Source organism: Hippocampus zosterae, chromosome 8 (genome assembly GCF_025434085.1).
Source record: "Hippocampus zosterae strain Florida chromosome 8, ASM2543408v3, whole genome shotgun sequence".
In the NCBI taxonomy this organism is placed as follows: domain Eukaryota; kingdom Metazoa; phylum Chordata; class Actinopteri; order Syngnathiformes; family Syngnathidae; genus Hippocampus; species Hippocampus zosterae.
Window position 1 is genome coordinate 16498197 of NC_067458.1, and position 22677 is coordinate 16520873.

Sequence of the window (22677 nt, forward strand, 5' to 3'; positions counted from 1 at the left end):
GACACCCTGAACCGGTTGCCAGCCAAACGCAGGGCACACACAGACGAACAACCATCGGCCCTCACACTCACTCCTAATAATTTAGAGTGTTCAATCAGCCGGCCATGCATGTTTTCGGAATGTGGGAGAAAACAGGAGTACCCAGAGAAAACCCACGCAGGCCCAGGGAGAACATGCAAACTCCACACAGGGAGGCCGGAACTGGAATTGAAGTACAGTGAGGTCACCGTGCTAACCGCTGAACCACCGTGTCGCCAGTCTTATATATAAGTAGGAAAAACATTTTTTAGCCTTATTCATTCTTGTAATTCTTGCACGGTATTGCAAACCCCTGCATGGTCCACCTTTTATCACCTCATTACAACGTACCGTATATTATTACCACCCCTAAAAAAGTTGACCAGGAATTTAAAATGAGGATGTTGTACAACCCCAGAGACTGTGTGAAACAGATAAACACATGTAATGTCTGCTGTAACCGAGCCTTTAACAAGCAACATTCCTCATTAGCTGCACTTCACATGCCGCGAACAAGCCCACCATTACGCCGCATTAGCACATACGCAGAGACCTCGCCTTCGCCGGACTTTTCCCTGAGTGGCGTGATAGATGACGCACACTTCCACTCTTTTTGGCCGCAAATCGCCGCGCAATCAGCGACTGTTAAAAACGTTAACACACGTGAACCGCAAGTGGAAGCAGAGGCCGAGCGCAGGCTACGAACGTCAAAGATCGTATTCAAAAGAAATAAACTATTTGACCATGGGAAATGTGCGTTTTTTTTAAATGTCTTTCTGATGTTTGATGTTGAGGAGAGATAGGTTTGCATAGCCTAAGCCAATGGTGGGAAACTTATGGCAAGTGGGCCAAATCTGGCCAGTGAGCACATTTTATCTAGCCCATAATCAATTCCAAAAACAAATGTTTAACAAGCCCAGGACTTAAGAGTGTATATATGTACAGCTGTGGGGCTGGGGTACAGTATGTTCCATTTTTTCAGTATGAAATGAGATTAACATCCTGCCAAAAGCTTCTTGCTAGCTTCGAGGTCCGCTATCAAAGGCCGTGCTGCACAGTATTGATTTACAGACCAGCAAGTGTTTACATCACAAGTGAGTGACATTTCCTGACGCGTACCATATGTTGTATGTTCTTTGTGGAAACTTGGTACGCCGCAGTACTGTTCTGAAAAAGAAAGAAAATTCTGAATACAACTGCAACCCACCAAAAATGGGTCCGCAACCCACCAGTTGAGAAGTACTGCTCTCAATGACAATATTTGGAATTTGGAAATGTGAGTATGTTATATCATACAACAACAAAGTCAATTTTACTCCCAAACTTTGTACATACTGTACCTATAAATGTCAAAAGCAGAGAAATGGATCTTTTCGATGTGGTTTCCAGAGCTGTATCGCTGCATAGTATTTTTTTCTTTTCAGGAATGGCCTATGGACGTCTTTATGAAAGAAATTGTAAGGGAGCGGAGAGGTCCAGATTTAAGGAATCACATTTTAAAAATTTCTATCCACAAACTTTTCTTGGCAGGGGGGCATCAATAATGTCCTTTGCTAAACACTCAAAAGACACAATTAGCATATACAAGAGCAGCTGTTAGCCACAGCTCACACTGAGACACTCACACGCAGACTCGCCAACATCACACGCCATTTCACCAGGTCCCGCCTTTTAAAGGTACACAGAGACGCCAGATTACAATTGGTGCAGTATATTTTAAAGATTTTATACGTGCTTTGTTTTTGCATTCAAATACATTTACATTGTGTTTTCAAAGCCTGTTTTATTAATTTTTAACTCTTTTAAAGTGTGTCAAAGAGTTAAGTTGTAGGTTTTTTTTTGGAATGTCTCTCTACATGGCAGCTTTTCACATAAAATGAGTGGGTCTGGAATGCATCCCCTGCGATGAATGTGGGGGGGGGGTCACTGTATTACGTAATTTTCCCCAAAAAGGCCATGATTTAATAACATTTTTAATTTTAGCATCCGCTCCCTTACCCTCTTGCTCAGCATTGTGAGTGCCCCCCACCCCAAGCTTACCGGCCCCCCAACCCCTCCTTTATACCTTTTCTTTCGGGGGTGGAAAATGATACGGAGGACGCAGATGTTGCTTCAAAATTGACCAATGGTGAGCAGAGAGGGGCCGGATTGGCGAGCGCCCACGTCGCTCCATCTTTTTAAAAACCACCGGCCTCACGCCTCCGACTGGACAACTGCGGCCCGAGCGGCGACAACACTTCTCAGCAATCTCACACACCTGAAGGAACCGGGGACCGGTTCACTCCGTTGTGCTTTTTGATTAACAGAGTGGCATCATGTCGGGATTAAAAATAGCGGCCTTCCTGCTTGCTTTCCTGGCTTCTGCGGCTCTGGGCCAAGGTAAGTGAATGTCATGAAGGAATGAGGTTTGATCTCATGTCGGTGAGATGATGAGAGGAGAGATTTGGAGGGGAAATTGGTGGTGAGCTCATTGGATAAAAGGGGCGAGAGTGCACGTGTGCTTGCGTGGTACTGTAAGGACCACCACTGTGGCTCGTGCGCTCCAATATTATGACACGAGCACGCTCCGCCGACAGGCTAATCTGCAACATGTGCTGATAGCAGAGGAGGAGAGGGACCTTCCCAACATGATGCTTTGTTGGCTTCACTTTTCAAAATTCAAAATCACGTGATGCCGATTTGACTCCGTTATAAGTTAACAAATGTTGGCCAATAAAGAGCTACAAAGAGTTTTTAGGAAAAGACTGGGCTGTCAATTGATGGTTTTTGACAGTAGTGAGCTTGTTTTTCTCCAAATTGGTTGTTTGCAACTGCTCTAAATGTGCCTTGAGTGGAAAAAAAGGTAAAACACGAAAATATTGTAAAAAAAAGAACACTGGAATGAAAATGGAATAGGGTGGGGCTACAGCGCCTCATAAAATCATGATATTTTTTAGCACTGTAATTTACATTACCGACTTTTATTTAAAATATACTGTTTTATATACTATATTTAACTTAGTCCAGTAACTCTATCACAAACTTCATGTACATACCATATTTCATCAAGAGTTTGAATTTCGCAAACTTTTGATAGGCTGAGTCATTCAAAGATTACCAGTAAGGGGAAAAAAATATACAGTATATATATTTTTTCATTTTATTGTTTAAAACAAGAGCGGCACAGTAAGTTAGCACGCACGCCTCAAAATGCAGAGGTCAAGGGTTCGATTTCGGATGCGAGCTTTCCTGTGTGGAGTTTGCATGTTCTCCCCGTGCCTGTGTGGGTTTTCTCCGGGTACTCCGGTTTCCTCCCACCTTCCAAAAACATGCATGACAGATTAATGGAACACTCTAAATTGTCCCTGGGTGTGATTGAATGTGAATAGTTGTTGGACGATGTTTGCCCTGTAAATGGTTGGCAAACAGTTCAGGGTGTACCCCGCCTACTGCCCGAAGACACGCCAGTGACCCTCGTGAGGATAAAATAAATCCATCTATCCAATTTCCGATCCGCTTTATCCTCACAAAGGTCGCTGGGGGTGCTGGAGCCTATCCCAGCCGTCTTCGGGCAGTATGCGGGGGTGAACTGGTTGCCAGCCAATCACAGGGCACACAGAGACGAACAACCATCCGCACTCACCCTCACACCCAGGGACAATTTAGAGTGTTCCATTAGCCTGCCACGCAGGCCTGGGGACAACATGCAAACTCCACACAGGAAGGCCGGAGCCAGTATCGAAAATTGCACCTCTGCACTGTGAGGTCGACGTAAAATATATCATTACAATTTTGAGGAAAAACTGCAAAATGAATGCAACAAATATGACAGGACTCTTGATAACGTGGAATAGATTTGCACACGGCTCGTCCGTACGAGATGCTAGCACGATATGGATCATTTAGGCTTTTAAATTGTTTGAAATTCCAGTTTCACAAACAAAAAACAAAAGTCCTCTCTGCAAGAGCAGACACTTTGTGGTTCATGTCAAAGGTGATATGCTCATATGGTTTACTCAAGACTTCTGCTGTCTGGAAATTTATAAGTGCCTTTGCAAGAAAATCAGGAGAAAAAAAAGCATCAAACCCAAGAGTAAGTATTGTCGCCTCCTTAAAATTTTGGGAATACATATTAAGATTTTCAATTTATTAAAATGCCACTGATGTGATTCCAGCTACACCTTAATAGGTATCTTTGGACTGAGAGACCTACGCAAGTAAACACGTTGCAGATGGCCATAAATTAATGTCCTCTCAAAAAATGAATACAGCAGAGCACCTTGGCATCTTATACAGCCGTTAACGTTTTCTGTGAAGTTCACTTCATTTGTCCTCAGTCGACCCTTCGCAGAACTGTGCCAGTCGCGCCTCATATAATCATCCACTAAATACTGTATGGAGCCCATTCTCCACTTTGTTGGCTTGGATTCTGGCTAAATGAGAGAATGGAATTAAAAAAAAAAAAAAAGGACAGGTAGAGTGAGTTGAAACATGCATATGGTCACTAGCACATTTTTTTTTCGAAGGCCTTTCTCACTCGTCCCACCGCCTCCGAAGTGTGGCGGTTTACGACTTGTTTGGTTAATTGAAGGCGGCCAGCTACTTGTGCTGCAGAGCTTAAATGAGGCACCGCTTTGCTTTGTAGACTTTTTCAACAGGCTCGCCAGAGCCGGCTCGCCTTAATGGCGCGGCCGTTAGATGTGGGCTGTAGATGGAGGGTGACGATCAATTGGAGGATTGCTGGGAGTCAAACGGGCGGCGTGTCCAGATGTTGACTTAGGTCGACTGGCCAGATGACTTTATTAACGAGATAACAGAGGGGTCATTAAAGTTGGCTTGCTTCAACCATCACATATCATTTTTTTGATTCTTTGTTCATTACTTTTTCACTTATTAGGCCATTTGTCCCGTAGTTTCTTTTTTTTTTTTGGGGGGGTGGTATTTTTTAGATGTGGAGCGAAAGTGTTAATTGTTTTTACCAACTTTTTTCCTAACCATTCTTTTTTTTTCTTTTTATTAACCTGTATTACAATAGTAAAATGTATAAGATTCGAGATACATACATTTTTTGGTCTTACAGCAAAAGAACGGCAAATTAATTAATATGAATAATTAATATTCACAATCCATGAGCGTTGTGAACTGACAAAATGTAACATTCAGTTACTCCTGTACTTCCAATTTCCATGTGTACTCATATTTAAAGTGTTTTTCATCAAAGTATTTACTTTATAGCTTTTATTGTGTGTTAGTGATGCCGACAAATTCATTTTTTATTTTTTTAATATATATATGATTTTCTAATACTGTCGTTTGTATTTTTTTGTTCACATGCAAGGACGTTTGTGGGAGTAATTTATTTCTGATGGAATTCTTTGTACTCTGGGCTCCTGTGCAGCCTTTCAGATAAGGACGTTGAGATATTTTGATTGTGCTCAATCATATTTGAACATTATCGGGGATGAAAGCTTTACCCGGCTCATACTTTATTGCATTGCAGAAGAATTAGAAAAAAAAATCTTCAAATCATGCGGCTGATGTGCATCATTAGCTAATGTTAGGAACCCAATTGCATATCTTAATGAGGCGCAGATGCTTTAGGAATCCAAACATTTGAGGGAAAGGGAAAAAAAAGTATACGCACACCTCGACGAAGAAGCCGGCCAAATGCGAAAACAGCTTCCATATGACATGGCAAAGAGATCATCTCGCACAAACACACGCACACATGTGTCAGAGTTGCCCACACCGTCGAGCGCGCAGACAGCCAGTCAGAGTCTGCGTCAACCTCGCAGTTGGCAGACTAAGCCAACAAGTTATGTAACATGTGAAAGGGATTGGGGGTGTGGGGGGGGCTGCTTCGGGGGTTAATGTCTTCTCCTGGAATACACTCGTAATAAACAAGCTCCTGACTTCTATACAGCCTCAATCTGGCACGGTCCTACCTTGGCTTTTTCCACGCGCTCCCATTTTATTTATTGGCGCCCTTTCAGGAGCATGATGTATGGCCCAGGCGAAGGCGTGGCACAAAGAGCTACTGTGTCGCCTCTAAAATAAGATTGGCAGTTGTCGCGGTTAATATGTGGAAAGAATCGTAATCCGGTAGCTCGCGTGGCACACAATTGGCGCTATAAGTGGAACCTGGTTGCTAACCAGGCTCTATGATCCACATCATACCCTTCCGGCCTTTGACGGCGCTTTAATGCACTGGTGTCAAACTAAAGGCCCCGGGGGCCAGATCTGGCCCACCACATCATTTGATATGGCCCGTGAAAGCAAATCAAACTTCTATGATGCTAACTAAACTTTTAACCACATTTTCAAATTCTCGTATGTAATATATAAGAGAGCTATTGTAAGTTTTCTTGTTCCCAAAACCCCCATTACAGAAACTTAAAGTATATTTGAATAAACCATTCTTCTTGACTTCTTTCTATGGTTTCACAGTCATAACGGCCATCCAAGGGAACTGGTAACTTTAATGTGTCCGGCGACAAAAATGAGTTTGACATCCCTGCTTTAATGTTTCTTTTTTCCCCTTCCTGCATGACGAGGGTTGGCCAGGGGGTGGGTTGGCCAACTCCTGACACATTGGTGGAAATGTCCAGGTGGAAGGTTAATCAGCAAGAGTGTGAAAAGTGTAGCCTGCTTGGAAATAGTGCATGTGAGAAATTGAAGGACAAAGGACATCAAGTGTACGTCGGAAATTACAGGTCGTACTGTCTTGTTAGAGTTGAAGCCATGCGATACGGCACATGTGAAACAACTCCTGAGTGTCTTCGCATTCCGACAAAAGACAATAAAAAAAAGTCTTTCATAGCTTCAGTAACTGTCGCAAAACCATTGGCCGTGGCTAATTTAAATGTCCTCTTTCAACTTTATTAAAACCATTAGGCACCTTGTAAAAAGTCTAAGCGGTTGCCCAGTTTACAGCCACTGTCAGCAAGCATCTTGAAATGATGATAAGCAGCGAAATTCCCCACTAATGAAAAATAGAGAGGGCTGTTGCTTTTTTTTTTCATTAGCAAAATGTTTGGACTACAACTGAAAGCTTGACTTGGAATAAAATATCTTGTAAACTCTTTGTCGAGTAGAGAGTGTTGGGTCCAAAGCATTCTCTTCTGATGTTTGCTTTTTGGAAAAAACAAAACAAAACAAAAATGAAAAAACAACAACAACAAAAACCATCCTTTTAAAATAAAAGAAATAAAATGTCATCTCTTGTGAAGAACGAGGAATGCGGTTTGAAAGCACAGGCCTCGGGTCAAAAGTTTCCGGCATATCGATAAAAACACTGATCGCAGGTACTCAGTCTGTTCCAATATCACAGGAATTTGTAGCACTGAACGAGTTGTCATCTATAATTGTGCTCTATGCTAACAAAGTAGGAAAGTCAACGAAAACGACCTCCGGGCCGTGATATAAATATATACTACTCAACGGAAAACAGCAAGTACAGCAGTAACTAAATATGTCTTTGTGAACTATGCAACAACTGTAACATCACTGCACAAATTACTTCATTGCACACAATCAATAACCTTGAAATGTAACTTATTCTGTATTGTTGCTTTAAAGACACGAAAGGCACAAAAGCCACTTCTGCTCTGCCGATCAAATGCAGATATCGGCAGAAAGCATTTCTTTTTCAGCAAATCGCTTGATGACGCCATGCTAATGACCTGTAAATGATCACATTTGTTGTTCTTGGTCGAGACCAGAATGGAATCCAGTATTTCGTCAGTAGCCGCATTTTGGCTTGTTAAGACCAGAATATCGTTTGATCGCCGGCGCTGACATCTCACTTTCCTCAATCCATCAAACTAATGTGCTGCTGACATCGTAAGAAAGGCTTGAGGCGAAGCCATAAAAACCATCAGCCACTGGGAGAAACTAACCACTGGAACAGCGAGTTAGAAGACACACATACAAACGCTGCATTGGCATCTTCCGGGGGACGATATTTACATTTTATGCCCGGTCCAAATGAAACCTGAAAAGGCCGTGCAAACTTTTTTTTTTTCATATCGGGCTGATTTTCTGTGAGTTAGCAACCAGATGATTGTGTTCAAATGAATCAGAATAAAGTTCATATTGTTTGCACAGCTAACAAAAATCCTTTCTTTCTGCTTACAGAATTACGAAGGGAGAGTGCATCAGTCAGGAGCAGGAGAGCAACGCCAAAAGGTTTTGTAGATACGCGAACGACAGGTACAGAGAGCCACGGGAACCAAAAAAAAATATTCATGCCATTTACAGCCTCGACTGGTCGTCAGCCATTCGCAAGACACAAATTTACAAACAACCATTCATCGTCCTTTTCACACCAATGGACAATTTAGAGTCTTCAGTGTTCATTACTTTTGGCATATGGGAAGAAGACAGTGCCCAGTAGATACAATTAAAAAATACAGGGGAAAAAAAACAGTCGCCCTTTGAGTTTGAAGTGACAGAACAGGAAGGTGTTTACAAGCCTTGTTTACAAGCCTCATTTTTGTTCCTTTCGTACTGGTTTTCCATTTTCCTTTCAACGCCATGCTATTTATATGAGCATGGTTTTGGTATATATAAGTTGTGTCACTGATCATTAAAATGAATGCCAAATATTTAATTCTGTCAATTAATTCTGTACAACTCATATCCATGGATTCTTATTTTCGACAAAGAGGTAGGACCGGCTGCACTCAAAATACCATCCCCAAGTAATCTTCCAATTGGATGAAAAACACAAATGTTCATGTAATTCATGAAATGTTGAATATATAAAAAATAACCTGTTCTCGGACAACAGTTTCTCACTCTAACGTTGATGGACCTTTCAATAAGACTTGAGGGAAACTCCTAGCTTCCTCCTGCGCATGCCCGTTACTGGCGTCTTGTGTGCGGCTAATTTGTTAGCAACATTAGCGTTAGCTTCATATGCACACCAATACGCTGTTCTCATACAGACTCCAATAAAGGTTAAAGATTGACAAATGTCGAACATTAATCTATATATATATTGCGCGTCGTCCCGCACGCGGTCTGTCCTTCCGTCTGTCCCTTTTCAAAACGTACCTACTTCACCGCGCCGCTGCGCGCCGCCACTGCGCCGCTCAGGCAGTGGCTCACTACGATCGCGCGGGCATCTTAGCGAAAAAATGTTGTCTACCCACAAGCATTGCAATGAAATTGTTAGTTATTTAGTAGAGCTAAACATCTCTTTATTTTCGCGATAAGCAATGAAGATGAACAAAAAGTTGAACCAAGCAACAACACTTTTGTGGCCCGAAGGCCCACCTTACCAGCCTTCCGCAGGAACTAGCTGATGAGCCGCCCGGAGGGCGGCGAACCACCACCTTACCAGCCTTCCGCAGGAACTAGCTTCATATTTGAACATTAATTTGCGAAATACAGCTTTAATTATTTGACGGATTACAATGTGAATATTATTTGAATTCTACACGCAGGTTCATAGGTAAGCGGTGTGTTTTTAAAATATATATATATATATATATATATATATATATATATATATATATATATATATATATATATATATATATATTAATAAAATGTACATTATCCAGCCATAAAGGTAACTCAGATCCCTGTAGGGAAATTCAGTGGAGTGAATTTTGACAGTTTGAGCTATATAATCTCTTTTAATCAGGATGTAATTTCAGTTAACATAAATTTCCTATCGGGGTTCCAAAAGTTCTTATTGTTTGAATGAAACATGAGCTCCTTTTAGCCATGAACGTGAATCATCGAGATTCAATGATTCACAGGTGACAAATGATTTTGGCCTCGAGAGGACGTCTCCGCCTATTTTTTTGAAGAATATGATACATTCCATGAATGGGTTGCCAATGCAGCCATTTATTGTCGAGTAGTCTTATTTTCCCGCTGAATGCACCGCAGGCCTCATCTGCCTCACAATGACTCCCAGAGGTGCATTCAGCTTAAATGAGATGAGCAAATCTTTTTTGATCTGAAGTCTGAGATCCATCTTTGATTTTTGACCCACAGATGCAATGACTGAATTCATTCAGCGTTTGTTCGAAATCTTTTTCTTAGAGTATCCTTTTGATTGTCTTCAGGTCTGACAGAGTGGACGTCATGGTTCAACATTGACCACCCAGGTGGGAACGGGGATTACGAGCGCCTTGAGGCCATCCGCTTCTATTACCGGGAGAGAGTGTGCTCGAGACCCACAGCGATGGAGGCTCGCACCACAGATTGGGTTGCTGCGGCAGAAACGGGAGAAGTCGTCCACTCCAGTCTGGAGAAGGGCTTCTGGTGCATCAACAAGGAGCAACCCTACGGACGCACCTGCTCCAACTACCATGTCCGCTTTCAATGCCCACCAGGTAGTCGAAGTCCAAGAGTAGAAATGGCAATTTTACCAGTGGCCTAAATTCTGAGGTTTTTTTTTTTTTTTTTTTTAAGGAGCAATCACTTAGTCGGTTTTATTTTGTGTTGCAAGCTTGGTCGTAGAAAAAATATACGAAATCAAGTTCCTAATGTATATTTTCACACTTGTAACGCCGCTCTTCTTCCAACTTGTTTCTCAGAGCAGAGTTTCTGGACCGCGTGGGGCGAGTGGGGTCCATGCACGACAACCGTTTGCAGCGATGTGGGCATCCAGGTCCGCCAGAGGAGCTGCATGAGCACGCAGCCAATGCCTTTGCTCTTGGTTCCTGCTTGCCAGGGCCACCATTCGGAGAGGAGGGAGTGCTCCACCCCTCCATGTACAGGTGATGAAAACATGTCCTCCCAATTTCGTGTTAATCTGTGAAACTGTTGTTGGCGGCCCAGGATTTTTAACTTGCCATGGGAGCCTATTCACTTTCCATCCATCCATTTTCTGATCCACTTATCCTCACAAGGGTCGCATGCTGGAGCCAATTCCAGCTGTCTTTGGGCAGTACGTGGGGTACAACCCCGACTGGTTGTTAGCCAGTCGCAGGGCACACAGAGTCGAACAACCATCCGCCCTCACACGCACACCTAGGGACAATTTGGGGTGTTCAATCAGCCTGCCATGCATGTTTTTACAATGTGGGAGTACCCGGAGAAAAACCAGGCAAGGCTCAAGGAGAACATGCAAACTTCACACAGGAAGGCCAGAGCTGGAATCAAACCCTGCACCGCTGCACTGTGAGGCCGAGGCGCTAACCAGTCATCCACCGGTCCGCGTATTTTTATATTTGTATGTGGGACTTGAGGTGCGAACCTCGTGTTCCAAAGTGCACTTTCTGACAGATGAGCCACTCATGATCTGATGACATCTAGCAGTGTGCTTTGGTAAATTTCCATGAAAGTAATCCTGTTGCATGTGTGCAAGCAGCCAAGTGGAGTCCATGGGGTCGCTGGGGGTCTTGCTCAGTGACATGTGGCGGGGGTCGGAGGATCCGAAGGAGGACTTGCGTGAGGACCTCGGAGACATTAGAGTGCACCGGACGCCCCACTGAAACTCAAAAGTGTGGCAAGAGTCCATGTCCAGGTTTGATGCAAGACGGCGACGTATTTTGACATCACTGCCGACATGCGCCTAACTTTGGCTCGTTGTCCCAACAGTCAAATGTCAGCGCGTTTGCGCCGAGGGCCGCCCAGATGAAGATTGCGGCCGCTGCGTGTGTGATGGCCACGTCCTGCACGGCAACGTCCACAGTGTGACGGGGGTCCCTGTGGCGGGGGCCTTGGTGGCATTTGCCAGCCGTCCCAAAGTCATCCGCGCCCGGACGGATGCCAAAGGCCACTTCAGGTTGCAGGGAATCTGCTCGTCCAACGTCACTTCGCTTATCATCAGGAAGGATAAGTTTGCCCCCGTTACCGTCTCCTCCAGCAGTAACAGCACCGGCCTTTCCTGGGTGTCTGCTGTCCTCAGATCAGCTGGTGAGTAGAGATTCATTCATTGCTATAGCGCTTGCCTACATATGGATTGCGAATGAGCTGGAGTCTATTCCAGCTGACAAAAAGTCACCAAAAATAAAAATCATGAGAAAATTCCAATTTTGAGCATGGCCACGAATTGCGCATTGCAACAAGTGTGACCAAACACTTTAGCCAACTGGCAACTATAAACCCCCAAAATTCTTTCAAATATTCTGATATATAAAATGTAAATTTTATGTAGGGGGATACTGGATAAATGGAAAAAATAAAAAACATGAAAAAAAAGATCATTTTAAAAAAATTCCCAGACTATAGAAATTTGCAGGTGCCTCACTGTAGTTTGGCACTATCACCAATCACCACTAAATGAATTTTTGCACTAAATGTTAGTTAATTGTTCAGCAGTTTTATGCTGTCTTTGAATGGTAACATTTATGCAAGAGAGTCCTTTGCACGATTTTTTTTTTTACTGTATGTGGTTATTTTGTTGTTGAGTTAGGATAGTGGATCTTTTATATATGCATTGAAAAATGGATTATCCAAAAGGAATATAACACGCGTTTTACATTCATGCATTGCATTTTGTCCATATTTAAAATTGCATTTTATCATACAACTGGTTAGGAAGTGCTCGGTCCAATGCCGCCCCCCCCCCCCTAGTAGTACAGATTAAAAAACTGTAGACCCCTCCAGCATTTGTATGGACTGCTGTATTTTTGGTTTAATTAGGTATACTGCATTGCTAGTGGAACAAATATTGGAAATTGATTTAAAAACAAAACATGAGACACAACTGTCAATTTCTTACAGTAAAGCTATCCGTTGCAGTAGTGCCATTTTCTTATGAAAATAAACCCCCTTTGATTTCTCCACAAATCTAGAACTCTCATAAAGAAACTTAAAAACACATCAGATACAATTTCCCTGCTGGTGAGAGACTCCACAGCAACACTTAATTGGTTGCATGGAAACTAAAAAGCAAAATAAAAGTAAACCGCGTTGTGCTGCTTTAAAAAGTCCAAATTCCTCTAAAACGTCATTCTCCAAAAGCACATGGGCCAAACGTGTGAATCACGTATAATAATGTCATGCACTCTCAAGGCAGTCTTTCAGGCTCATGCTGCTCCCTGCTTCCATACAGAGAAACCTTACATTGTGAAGCACCCCGAGGACAAGGTACGTTACGAGGGTGGCCGTGTGCTGCTGTGTTGCAAAGCGACAGGATCTCCAACACCTGACAAATACTACTGGTGAGTTGAATTCTTGTGCCAACACATGATTTCGCCAACGCTCAAATAGGCCAGATGTCTCATTTAGTTGCCAGTTGCGTCACCCACTTAAATAAATGCCTCTTCGCAAATAAACACCTCCTTGAAAGAAAAAAATAATAAACAAGGGCTTTATTCTATAGCCAGAGCACAATGGGACGGTCATACAGTCGTGCGTCATTTGCAAACCAGAATTGAAACGGGCGACTCACATCTACTAAGTAGCTGTCTCTTGCTCTGTGAAAACGAACAAACGCACCTTGGAGGCAACGTTCAACTTCAGAGTGGCTAAATCTCGTCACGTCATATTACCGTAAGATCCTCAAATCAAATGAGTCGTAGGGTCTAGAGTTGAGCGTAAAGAACATCCCGGATGGTGTGATCGGTGCGTGGCTTGTTATTAAAGGTGCCACCATGAATAGATTAATTAATCCACAACTAATCACTATCATATAAATCCACAACAAACATTTTGATTATCGACCAATTGTTTCGAGACCTTGTTTCAAGAGTAAATACAGCATTCGCAGATGTCTGTAATCCTCCATGAAAGCAGACTGATTGATCATGTTTGTGTTAGTTCAAAATAAAGCATGTGAAACATTTGAGTTTTCTGTCGAGATTTTGCGGACACAATTGTGACGTGTTATGTAATCAAAATCAGTTTGTGCATCTTCTGCGGTCAATTTGAAAGAAAGTTCTGTTTTTGAATGAAGGGAATAAATGAGAAAAAAGCGATTCAATACATCACTGAATCTAAAAAAAAAATAATCGAGAGATTGGTTGATTATCAAAATAATCGTTACCGGTCATCTTAATGGTAACGCTATGTCATTGTAGCGCTCAGCGGTGCACAAAATGAATCGTTTATGATGAATGCGATTACAAGAACAATATTAACGATTCAGAATATGATTCTTTACTTTGCAATTCTTGATGGTGAAGGTACCACAACGACACTCTGCTGGACAGAAAATTGTACAAGTACCAAGAAGAGCTTGTACTGAAAGATCTGAAGCCGGAGCAGGCTGGACAGTATTATTGCAAAACCAGCAGCTCTGCAGGCAGCATTAAGTCCTCCCCAGCATCCCTCACTGTCATTGGTAAGTCTTGAATATCCATCATGCCCGAGCTACTGTGTGTTTATTTTCCCAACATGTAAACCCAGCCAAAAGCAGCATGCAATTGATAATACTCCTTTTTTTTTTTTGTCAATGCACAGTGGTGCGATCAACTTGACAATCTGTCTGACTCCGCAAATTTACTCGAAATCCTTCACGGGATCAAGCAAAAGCAGAATTCATTCCAGGTCTTTAGAGACGGAATATTGCAGGTGAAGAGTAGGTGACCCCAATCTTTTAAACCTCGTCTGTGAGCCGTGTCCATGCATTAAGAGGACCAAAAAACACACATCTGGGAAAGGGGGGTGGCGGGAGGGAATATTTTATGGGCTATTTCATTTTGGGGAGGAGGGATACAAGGGGAAATAATCAGATAGTCTGGCTGAAGTACAAGACCTTTTTCTTTTGTTATTTCTAGCGATTTTAAAAAGCGATGCTCGTTCTACACAAGATAAATGCTCACAAAGCGGCCAAGGTGGAGGTGAAATTCACACTGGATGATAAATTCTCTTCTCTGATAAGAATCACAAGCATACATTTAAATGGGGTCACGCGATGCCCATACTGCATCCTCCTGGCCCTTCTTAGTTGAAACCTGTGATTTCCAACCAGTGCATCATTGACAGACCTTCACATTTGCTGCAGGAAATGAGACCATCACATAATTGGTCAGAAAATTATGATTTAAAATCTTCACGTGTCTTTCTTCGGTTCCTGCAAGTACTTCAGCTTTGGGTTCAAATAAACAGGCCCAGATTTACAAATGAGCAAGTTAAATGGGAATGAAGAAGAGCTCATCATTCTTTCATTCTTCTTTTCCAACTTCTCTTTTCAAATGCAAAACGTGTGCCTTGGCTCAAAATTGGTTTAAAATTAGCCAACACCATTACAGAACTAGCAAGTTGTTAGGCTGAGGTTCTATGAGGGTGTAGAGCCATTTCTTTTTATGTTGCGTATCATATATGGCTGAATTTAACCCTTTCAGGGACAGCGGTTACTGCAGCGATCATGATACAGGGTGCATGAAAGGCTTAATCAGCCATTCTTTGCAGACTCTGCACCATTTATTTTCAAGTTTGGAGTACTGGTGGTCATCAAGTTATGCCACGTGGCCCCTTGGTGTCTACATTTGCGGATGGAGAGTGAGGCGAAGAGACTGCCCACTGGATCACCATACTTACCCTTGTGGCAAATCAGCCACATCTCTTTTGTAAATGACATGGGGGTGGGGGGTGGTACAATTTTCAGACCCCGGAGACCTCTATTTTCACTTGAGAAATATTGCTCCCCTCAAAATTTGGTTGACCGTGCTACATCACTGCATAGCGGTTGTGCACTAGATCCAGTTTCAGATGTTGTTTTTGTCTCGGGATTTTTGTGTGTGGTGAGAACAAGTAGCAATGTTTCATGTGACTCCACTTGGTCATTTTTACGCGACGCATTAACATAACCTACTCTGGTTTATTGATACTTCGCAGCAAAAGGAGCGCCAGCGTGCAATTCCACCCCCGAGGCACATCTGATCAGACTGCCGCTGGATTGCGTACAACCCGGGACGAACTCCAAGTTTTACAACGCTGGCCGCTGCCCTCATAACAAATGCGCCGGCTCTCTGGACTTTGATATGCGCTGCAGAGATGGCGGCGGGTTTTGCTGTGGTGTCCAAGCGATGGAAACTCGGACTATTGACTGCGGGAGCTACAGCCTTCCGATCCGGGCCGTATCCCAGTGCAGCTGTCAGAAGTGTGTGCAGCCAACTGTGCTCGTGCGAGGCAGAGTGGTCACGGCTGACAATGGTGAGCCACTGCGGTTTGGTCACATCTACATCGGCAAACAGAGGGCCGGCACCACTGGATACCAGGGAGGTTTCACCATACAGGTTACTCCCGACACACAGAGATTGGTGGTGAATTTCGTTGACCCCGCTCAGAAATTCATTGACACGCCGAAGGTCTTCATTTTGGACAAGAAGGGTGGGTCGATCTACCATGATGTGAAGGTCATGAGGAAGCAGGCTCCAATTGATATAGATTCTGGTGAGACCAATGCTATTAACCTGGGAGAAATGAAAGGGGAAGACCCGATTGGGCAGTTGGTCATCCCAGCCAATTCCTTCCACAAAGACAATGGAGACGTTTATGAGGGAACCGTAAAGGCCAGCGTCACTTTCATAGACCCCAGAAACATCACCACGGCTTCTGCCACCCCTGGCGACCTCAATTTTGTGGACCCCGAGGGTGACATGCTCCCTTTGAGGACCTACGGCATGTTCTCAGTCGACTTCCGTGACGAGAGCAACAAGGAGGTGCTCGGGGCCGGAGCGGTCCAAGTCCTTCTCGACACGCAGCATGTCAAAATGCAAGAGCACATTCCCAAAATGAAACTCTGGTCTTTAAATCCCGACACGGGTGTCTGGGAAGAGGAAGGCGACTTCTCAAGCACAACAACTACAGGTGGGCATGGACGGAGCAAGCGTGAGGAGCGCACCTTTCTCATAGGCAACATGGAGATTAGAGAGCGCAGGCTCTTCAATTTGGACGTGCCTGAAAACAGACGCTGCTACGTCAAAGTCCGCGCCTACATGAGTGACAAGTTTCTCGCTGTCGAACAGCTGGAAGGCGTAGTCATCAGCCTGATCAACCTCGAACCCAAGCCAGGATATTCCGCCAATCCAAGGGCATGGGGTCGCTTTGACAGCGTCATAACCGGTCACAACGGGGCTTGTTTGCCTGCTTTCTGTGACGTCCAGAGGCCCGATGCTTATACTGCATATGTCACAGCAATGATGGGTGGTGAGGAACTGGAAGCAGCTCCTTCTTCCCCGAAGATGAATCCAAACATCATCGGTGTGTCTCAGCCATATCTGGATAAAATCGACTACCAGCGCTCAGACCACGAAGATCCAGCGCTGAAGAAAACAGCTTTTAGAATCAATTTGCCGAAGCCCAACCAAAATAATCTCGATGAAACCAATGGGCCCATTTATCCGTACCAGAATTTAATAGCCTGCGAAAATGCACCCGTGGATGCAAATCATTTCAGATTCTTTCGAGTGGAGAAGGACAAGTACGAATACAACGTGGTACCCTTTGAGGAGACGGATCTGACAACCTGGACGGGGGACTACCTCTCATGGTGGCCGAACCCTCAAGAGTTCAGAGCATGTTTTATCAAAGTCAAGGTCCACGGACAGAAGGAAGTGATGGTCAGATCGAGAAACCTGGGAGGATCGCACCCAGAGACCATTGACAAACTTTATGGCATCCGAGATATCCGCAGCACTCGGGACATGCGAGAGGCCAACACGTCGGCAGCTTGCGTGGAGTTCAAATGCAGCGGCATGTTGTTCGATCAAGCCGAGGTGGATAGATCCCTCATCTCAATCATTCCACAAGGGAACTGTCGCAGGATCGCTACCAACAGCCTCCTACAGGAGTACCTCATCAAACACCCCCCCGTTGCGCTAAGCAATGACTCTCATGCCTTCACTATGTTAGCCCCTGTGGATCCTCTGGGACATAATTATGGCATATACACGGTCACGGACCAGAATCCCAGGGTTGCTAAAGAAATCGCCATCGGCCGCTGCTTTGACGGAACCTCGGACGGTTTCTCCAGAGAGATGAAGTCCGACTCGGGAGTGGCTTTGACTTTCAACTGTCCAGAGAGGAAAATCAACAGAGAAAGCCTCTTCCAGCGGCTGCAGACCAACCCGGGACTGACGCTGTCACAGATGGCGAGGGATATGAGGCAGATGGAAGGTATGCAGGTGCAGAGGTCATCCACTCGAGTAGTAGCCTATCCCTCCGAGCAACAGGGCAGGACCCAGAGTCGTCGGGTTGTCACTACGAGCAGGAGGAGGACAGTTGCGCGCATACAACAACGCCAGTGAGAGAGTCAAGAGGTACGTCCGAAGGAAGACTTATTCCCGTCGCGAGTCATATCAGAGTAACTCTCATATGAATACTCTTTTAAATGTCATTTCTAGACCTTCGCTCGAAGCGACTCGGATCGTGGGAGTAAAACCTGACATTCAGCTCAAGGAACTTCCACTCTACTGTGGAAATCACCGCACTCAGACAAACAGCAAAATGTTGAGCCTGGCTGAAGATATACAATAATCTTTATGTTGACTTGAAGGGTTTGCTATATTAGTATTTTTTTCTCCTCTATCATCCCTCCCTGTAAGACCTCCCTCCATCCTGTGGCTATATGGAAAGCAGTAAGTGGCATGTATCTAAACGTTCTGGTTACATTTTTTTTGTCTGAAAGTCGTATTTGACTTTCCAGAATGTACATTCTAAAGTGCTAATTTGCGGTAATCTGTGGTGGCACCCAATCAATGTAAAAATTGTTTTCCAATGAGCGTCTCTAAATGTTGCGGACCCTCTCTCTTCGAACTGAGAGAATCAAAAGAGAGTGACTGAACCACCTGTCACAGAGGACATTTTCAGACATTTATGTTGTGCATGGATACGTCACTTGGTCGGCTGAGATTCAGCAATACAAATGTCCATTTAAAGCAAACTGGCATCATGGCGTGACTTGACACATTTGCTGATATGTTACCTAAAAAAAAACCATACGTAATTGCTCGGGGTCAAGATTGAATTTTTGTTCAGCTTTTCTGTGTGTGTCATGAATTTGTGCAATGAGAACATCGTATAATGTAACTAAAGGAGCTCTTTTTTGTTGTTGTTTTTAAAACATAAAACAACCTTTAATATGGGAAAATTGTTTCCTGTTTGTGGAAAGGCTCCACAGTTACATACTTTGGTAGGTGCTGCTGTTTTGGATAGCAACTGAGTTAAACCGTCAACAGTTGCATTTTATGTCAGCCTGTGGACAATAACGTATCAAGAGGTCATTCGAGTTCAGCATCTCTTCACTGAGGGGGGAACAATTGCGACTGTTGGCGAATTTAGAAAAATGCGGGTTCATGCCGTCAGGTTTCGTTCAAGCTCGCAAATGTCCAAAAATACATTTGCCTAACGTTTGCCAAAGGTTTTAATGATTTTTCTAATTGCAAGGACATTTTGAACACAGAGAGGAACAGTACAGATGAACGTCTGCTCACCGTTCTGCAAACATTTGCTGGCTTCAAAAAAACACTCGCAGCTCAGTGGGATAGGGGCTTTACAGCCACTTTTAAGGCAATTTAATTTCTTAAAACACTCCTTCTAATCTTGCTTCCCTTAAGACTAAACTTACAGGATTTGACAACTCTCAGCGTGATTCTTACAAACAGCAGCAATAATTTAACATGTTCGTATAACTCTACAGTATATTAAGTGTATCTTGAATTATTCTCATCATTTTACACGTTCAAATTTATCTGGCCGCACGGTGGTCGACTAATTAGCATGTCCGCCTCACAGTGCAGAGTTGCAGGGTTCGATTCTGGCTCCGGCCTTCCTGTGTGGAGTTTGTATGTTCTCCCCGTGCTAGCGTGGGTTTTCTGCGGGTACTCCGGTTTCCTCCCCCCCATTCCAAAATCATGCATGGCGGGTTAACGGACCACTCTAAATTGTCCCCAAGTTTGAGTGTGAGCACGAATAGTTGTTCGTCTAAGTGTGCTCTGCGATTGGCTAGCAACTAGTTAAGAGTGCCTACTGCCCAAAAACAGCTGGGATAGGCTCCAGCACACACAAGGCACTGGTGAGGATAAGCGGATTGGAAAATGGATGGCTGGACGGATAAAATGTTAAGATAACCTCTCCATGCCAACTAATCCAAAAAACCAGCCAAGGGTATCGGTGGTCCATTGGGGATCCCAGAACCGTCCGAGACATAAACACACTTGTGTGGTTGATTTGAAATTAACTGTGTCTTCCTTTGGGAGTCATTACCGCAAATATTCATTAACAAACAAACAGGCACACTCCATTTTGGAGACAAAAAAAGTAATTATGGCAAGCGGGTGAATTCCATTACCATCACAATGGTACCATCACATTTCTGAGATTAGAAATCAAATCTGCACTTGTCACTCGGCTCACGGTCACGCTGACGGTAAATAGGTGTGATCCCGGTTTTAAATTTCCAATGCATGTTCTTTGTTTTCTCCCACATCCCCCAAAACATGACTCTTGGGCGAATTGATAATTGAATCCAGGAGCGATAGCAACAGTCTGTCAGGTCATCATGACGTCAAACATCTGCGGAGCAACTGGAGGAAATGTTAGACCTGCACAGACATCTGTAGAAAGAAGAGCTCGTGATGGATGAAATGTTTGGTCAAGGAGGAAAAAGTGAAGTAATTGGGGTCTTCGCAGTCCATCCCGAGAGGCTTGATGACAAGCGGTTGCACGTGCAAGCGAGAAGAATGCTTTGACAGCAGCGGCAGCTTATTCATGAGAACAAAGCGGAAGTTTGAGCGACAAATTAACAATCATCACAGCCTGGCCAAGGCCTCGCATGGGAAAGAAAAGTGTGCCGCTTTGGAACATAAAAGGACAGTTAAGAGGCAAAATATTTTGCAGCGTTTTGGGGATGAAATGATGCGACTTTAAGCCTTACTCGAACCGACAAAGCACACACAAACAAGATTTATTCTGCGTGGAAAGAAAATGTTGATCTCAGTGGGAAGGGCATTCATCGTAATAACATTTCCACTTGGCGGAGAGTTGTAAAATGTTAGACTGACAAATCAGGGGGGGTCGGAGATTGAATGTCTTCAGCTTTGGGCCGATGTCGAAATCTTAGCTTTAAGAATAGGAATCCGAGCCAACTTTCAGGAATTCAACGCTTGCTGGCAACGTTTCCAATAGTTGAATACCAATTGCTGAAAACGTTTTTGACATTGACAGACATAAACCTGGAACTCCAAACCAGCAGATAGATTTGCTTGCTCTTTCACGATCTGCTTTCGACAATCAGGCTACATTACATAACAAACGCTCACACGATGAAAGCAAACTTTATATAAAAGGATATTGATGCAAAATGTCAGAATAGCATTTTTTCTGGCCATTTCCCACCGGGGGTCGTATCAGAGCTGTGACATTGATTATTGCTTCCTGTGAGCTTGTGAATCAAATGTTTTTTTTTTTTCAATGAGTCAGATCCAATAGGCTTGAAGTAACTGAAGCCACATAGTGGACACATAGTGTTGATTATTTAACACCAAAGTAAACAGGTATGTGTAAATCTTTTTTTTTTTTTTTGGCACAGTCCAGTTGGTCCCAACCATAATTCAGCCCAGAGGTCATCCTTGAACATTCTCCCACTACTTCTAGGTGAAAGTTTGCACCTGCCCCTCTGCTTTGCAGGAAGCCGCCTTGAATTGCAGCTTGAACAGCGTTAACATTTGCATGGTGATACAGGTCACTTTTCATGTGTAAATGGTGTATTGTATAAACTTTGTATGATTAAGAGACTGTAAATAAATGTTTGTGATGACGTTTGGAGTTTGTCCGATACAAGAAATATTAGAAATTTGAGTTTTCCATTGTTTGCTTACGCGCTCTGAATATAAATATTTTACGATGTAATTCAACGTTAGAATTCAACTTAGAATGCGTGCTTGACTTATAAGCATCCATACATACATATATATTAAAAAATAATTACTTTGGAGATGTTGACATAAAAAAATACGAATAATATTGTATATTAGGGCACTAGACTCCTTTCAAAACTTTTTTTCCACCTTTAATATGACCAATAACTATTGAAAAGGAAACGGAAATCTTTCAAGGGGCAAAGTAGAAAATGTAAGACAACCCCGGTTGCATAATTATGCACACCCTCAAACTGTTGCAGCACCTTTGGCTTTTCTTACGGCATTTTGTGCTTTCACTGATTGCTTTCTCGAACTGTTCATAATTCATTCCACCTTGTGTAAGGACCGAGTTCCATCTGAAGAAAAAAAAAACAGCACCACAGCATGATGATGCCGCCATCACACTTCACTGTCGGGAAGTTGTTCTTTTAATGATGTATTTGCCAAACATATCTCTTGCAATTATTATATTATGATTAAGTTCAACCCTGGTTTCATCTGTCCACTTTTTTCCACCCCAAGATATATTGGGTGGCGGTGTGTGTTTGTGTGTGTGAAGGGGAGGGGTGGGGGTGGCTGGGATGCACACTAGCACTAACCACACGATCTATAGGCTTGTTTTGACTTCGCTCTAAGCAATTGAATTACATTAAATTGAGCTCTACGGGTTATGAATCACATCAATGGTGTGAAAAGTATGGAAATGATTTATCTTGGTGTCTTTTTTTTTAACACCAAAACTTGGCACATGAACTATCGGGTGTCAACTTTATTTTTTTTCAATCCACCATATTTGCGATGACATTTATAGACTTTGAGCAGAGGTACATTTGTGGCTCAAACATTAAGGGATGTGTTGGCATTCAAAAGAAGTAGTGATATTTGATTAACGGTGAGCCGGGTGTGG

The 22677-nt window shown here is 43.4% G+C and overlaps 2 protein-coding genes across 2 annotated transcripts in view; one reads left to right on the plus strand and one right to left on the minus strand.

Annotated features, from left to right (window-relative positions):
• Positions 1–22677, minus strand: part of si:ch211-212d10.2 (uncharacterized protein LOC557710 homolog) — a 33898-nt gene that overhangs the window by 8281 nt on the left and 2940 nt on the right. The gene's annotated exons all lie outside the window — the stretch shown is intronic.
• cilp2 (cartilage intermediate layer protein 2) lies at positions 2136–21667 on the plus strand. Its single transcript, XM_052072800.1, has 10 exons — positions 2136–2397; positions 8134–8208; positions 10080–10349; positions 10554–10736; positions 11330–11485; positions 11560–11877; positions 13019–13127; positions 14091–14248; positions 15745–18170; positions 18255–21667. The coding sequence occupies exons 1-9, from the start codon at positions 2334–2336 to the stop codon at positions 18156–18158; spliced, it is 3747 nt and encodes a 1248-aa protein (XP_051928760.1). The 5' UTR covers positions 2136–2333; the 3' UTR covers positions 18159–18170; positions 18255–21667.

What these genes read in the sequence shown, in the direction of transcription:
- cilp2 (XM_052072800.1), top strand. Translation starts at nt 2,334, where the DNA reads ATGTCGGGATTAAAAATAGCGGCCTTCCTGCTTGCTTTCCTGGCTTCT. An exon ending in CTCCACCCCTCCATGTACAG is followed by an intron (nt 10,737 to 11,329) that starts GTGATGAAAACA and finishes GTGTGCAAGCAG; the next exon opens with CCAAGTGGAGTCCATGGGGT. An exon ending in AGCATCCCTCACTGTCATTG is followed by an intron (nt 14,249 to 15,744) that starts GTAAGTCTTGAA and finishes GATACTTCGCAG; the next exon opens with CAAAAGGAGCGCCAGCGTGC.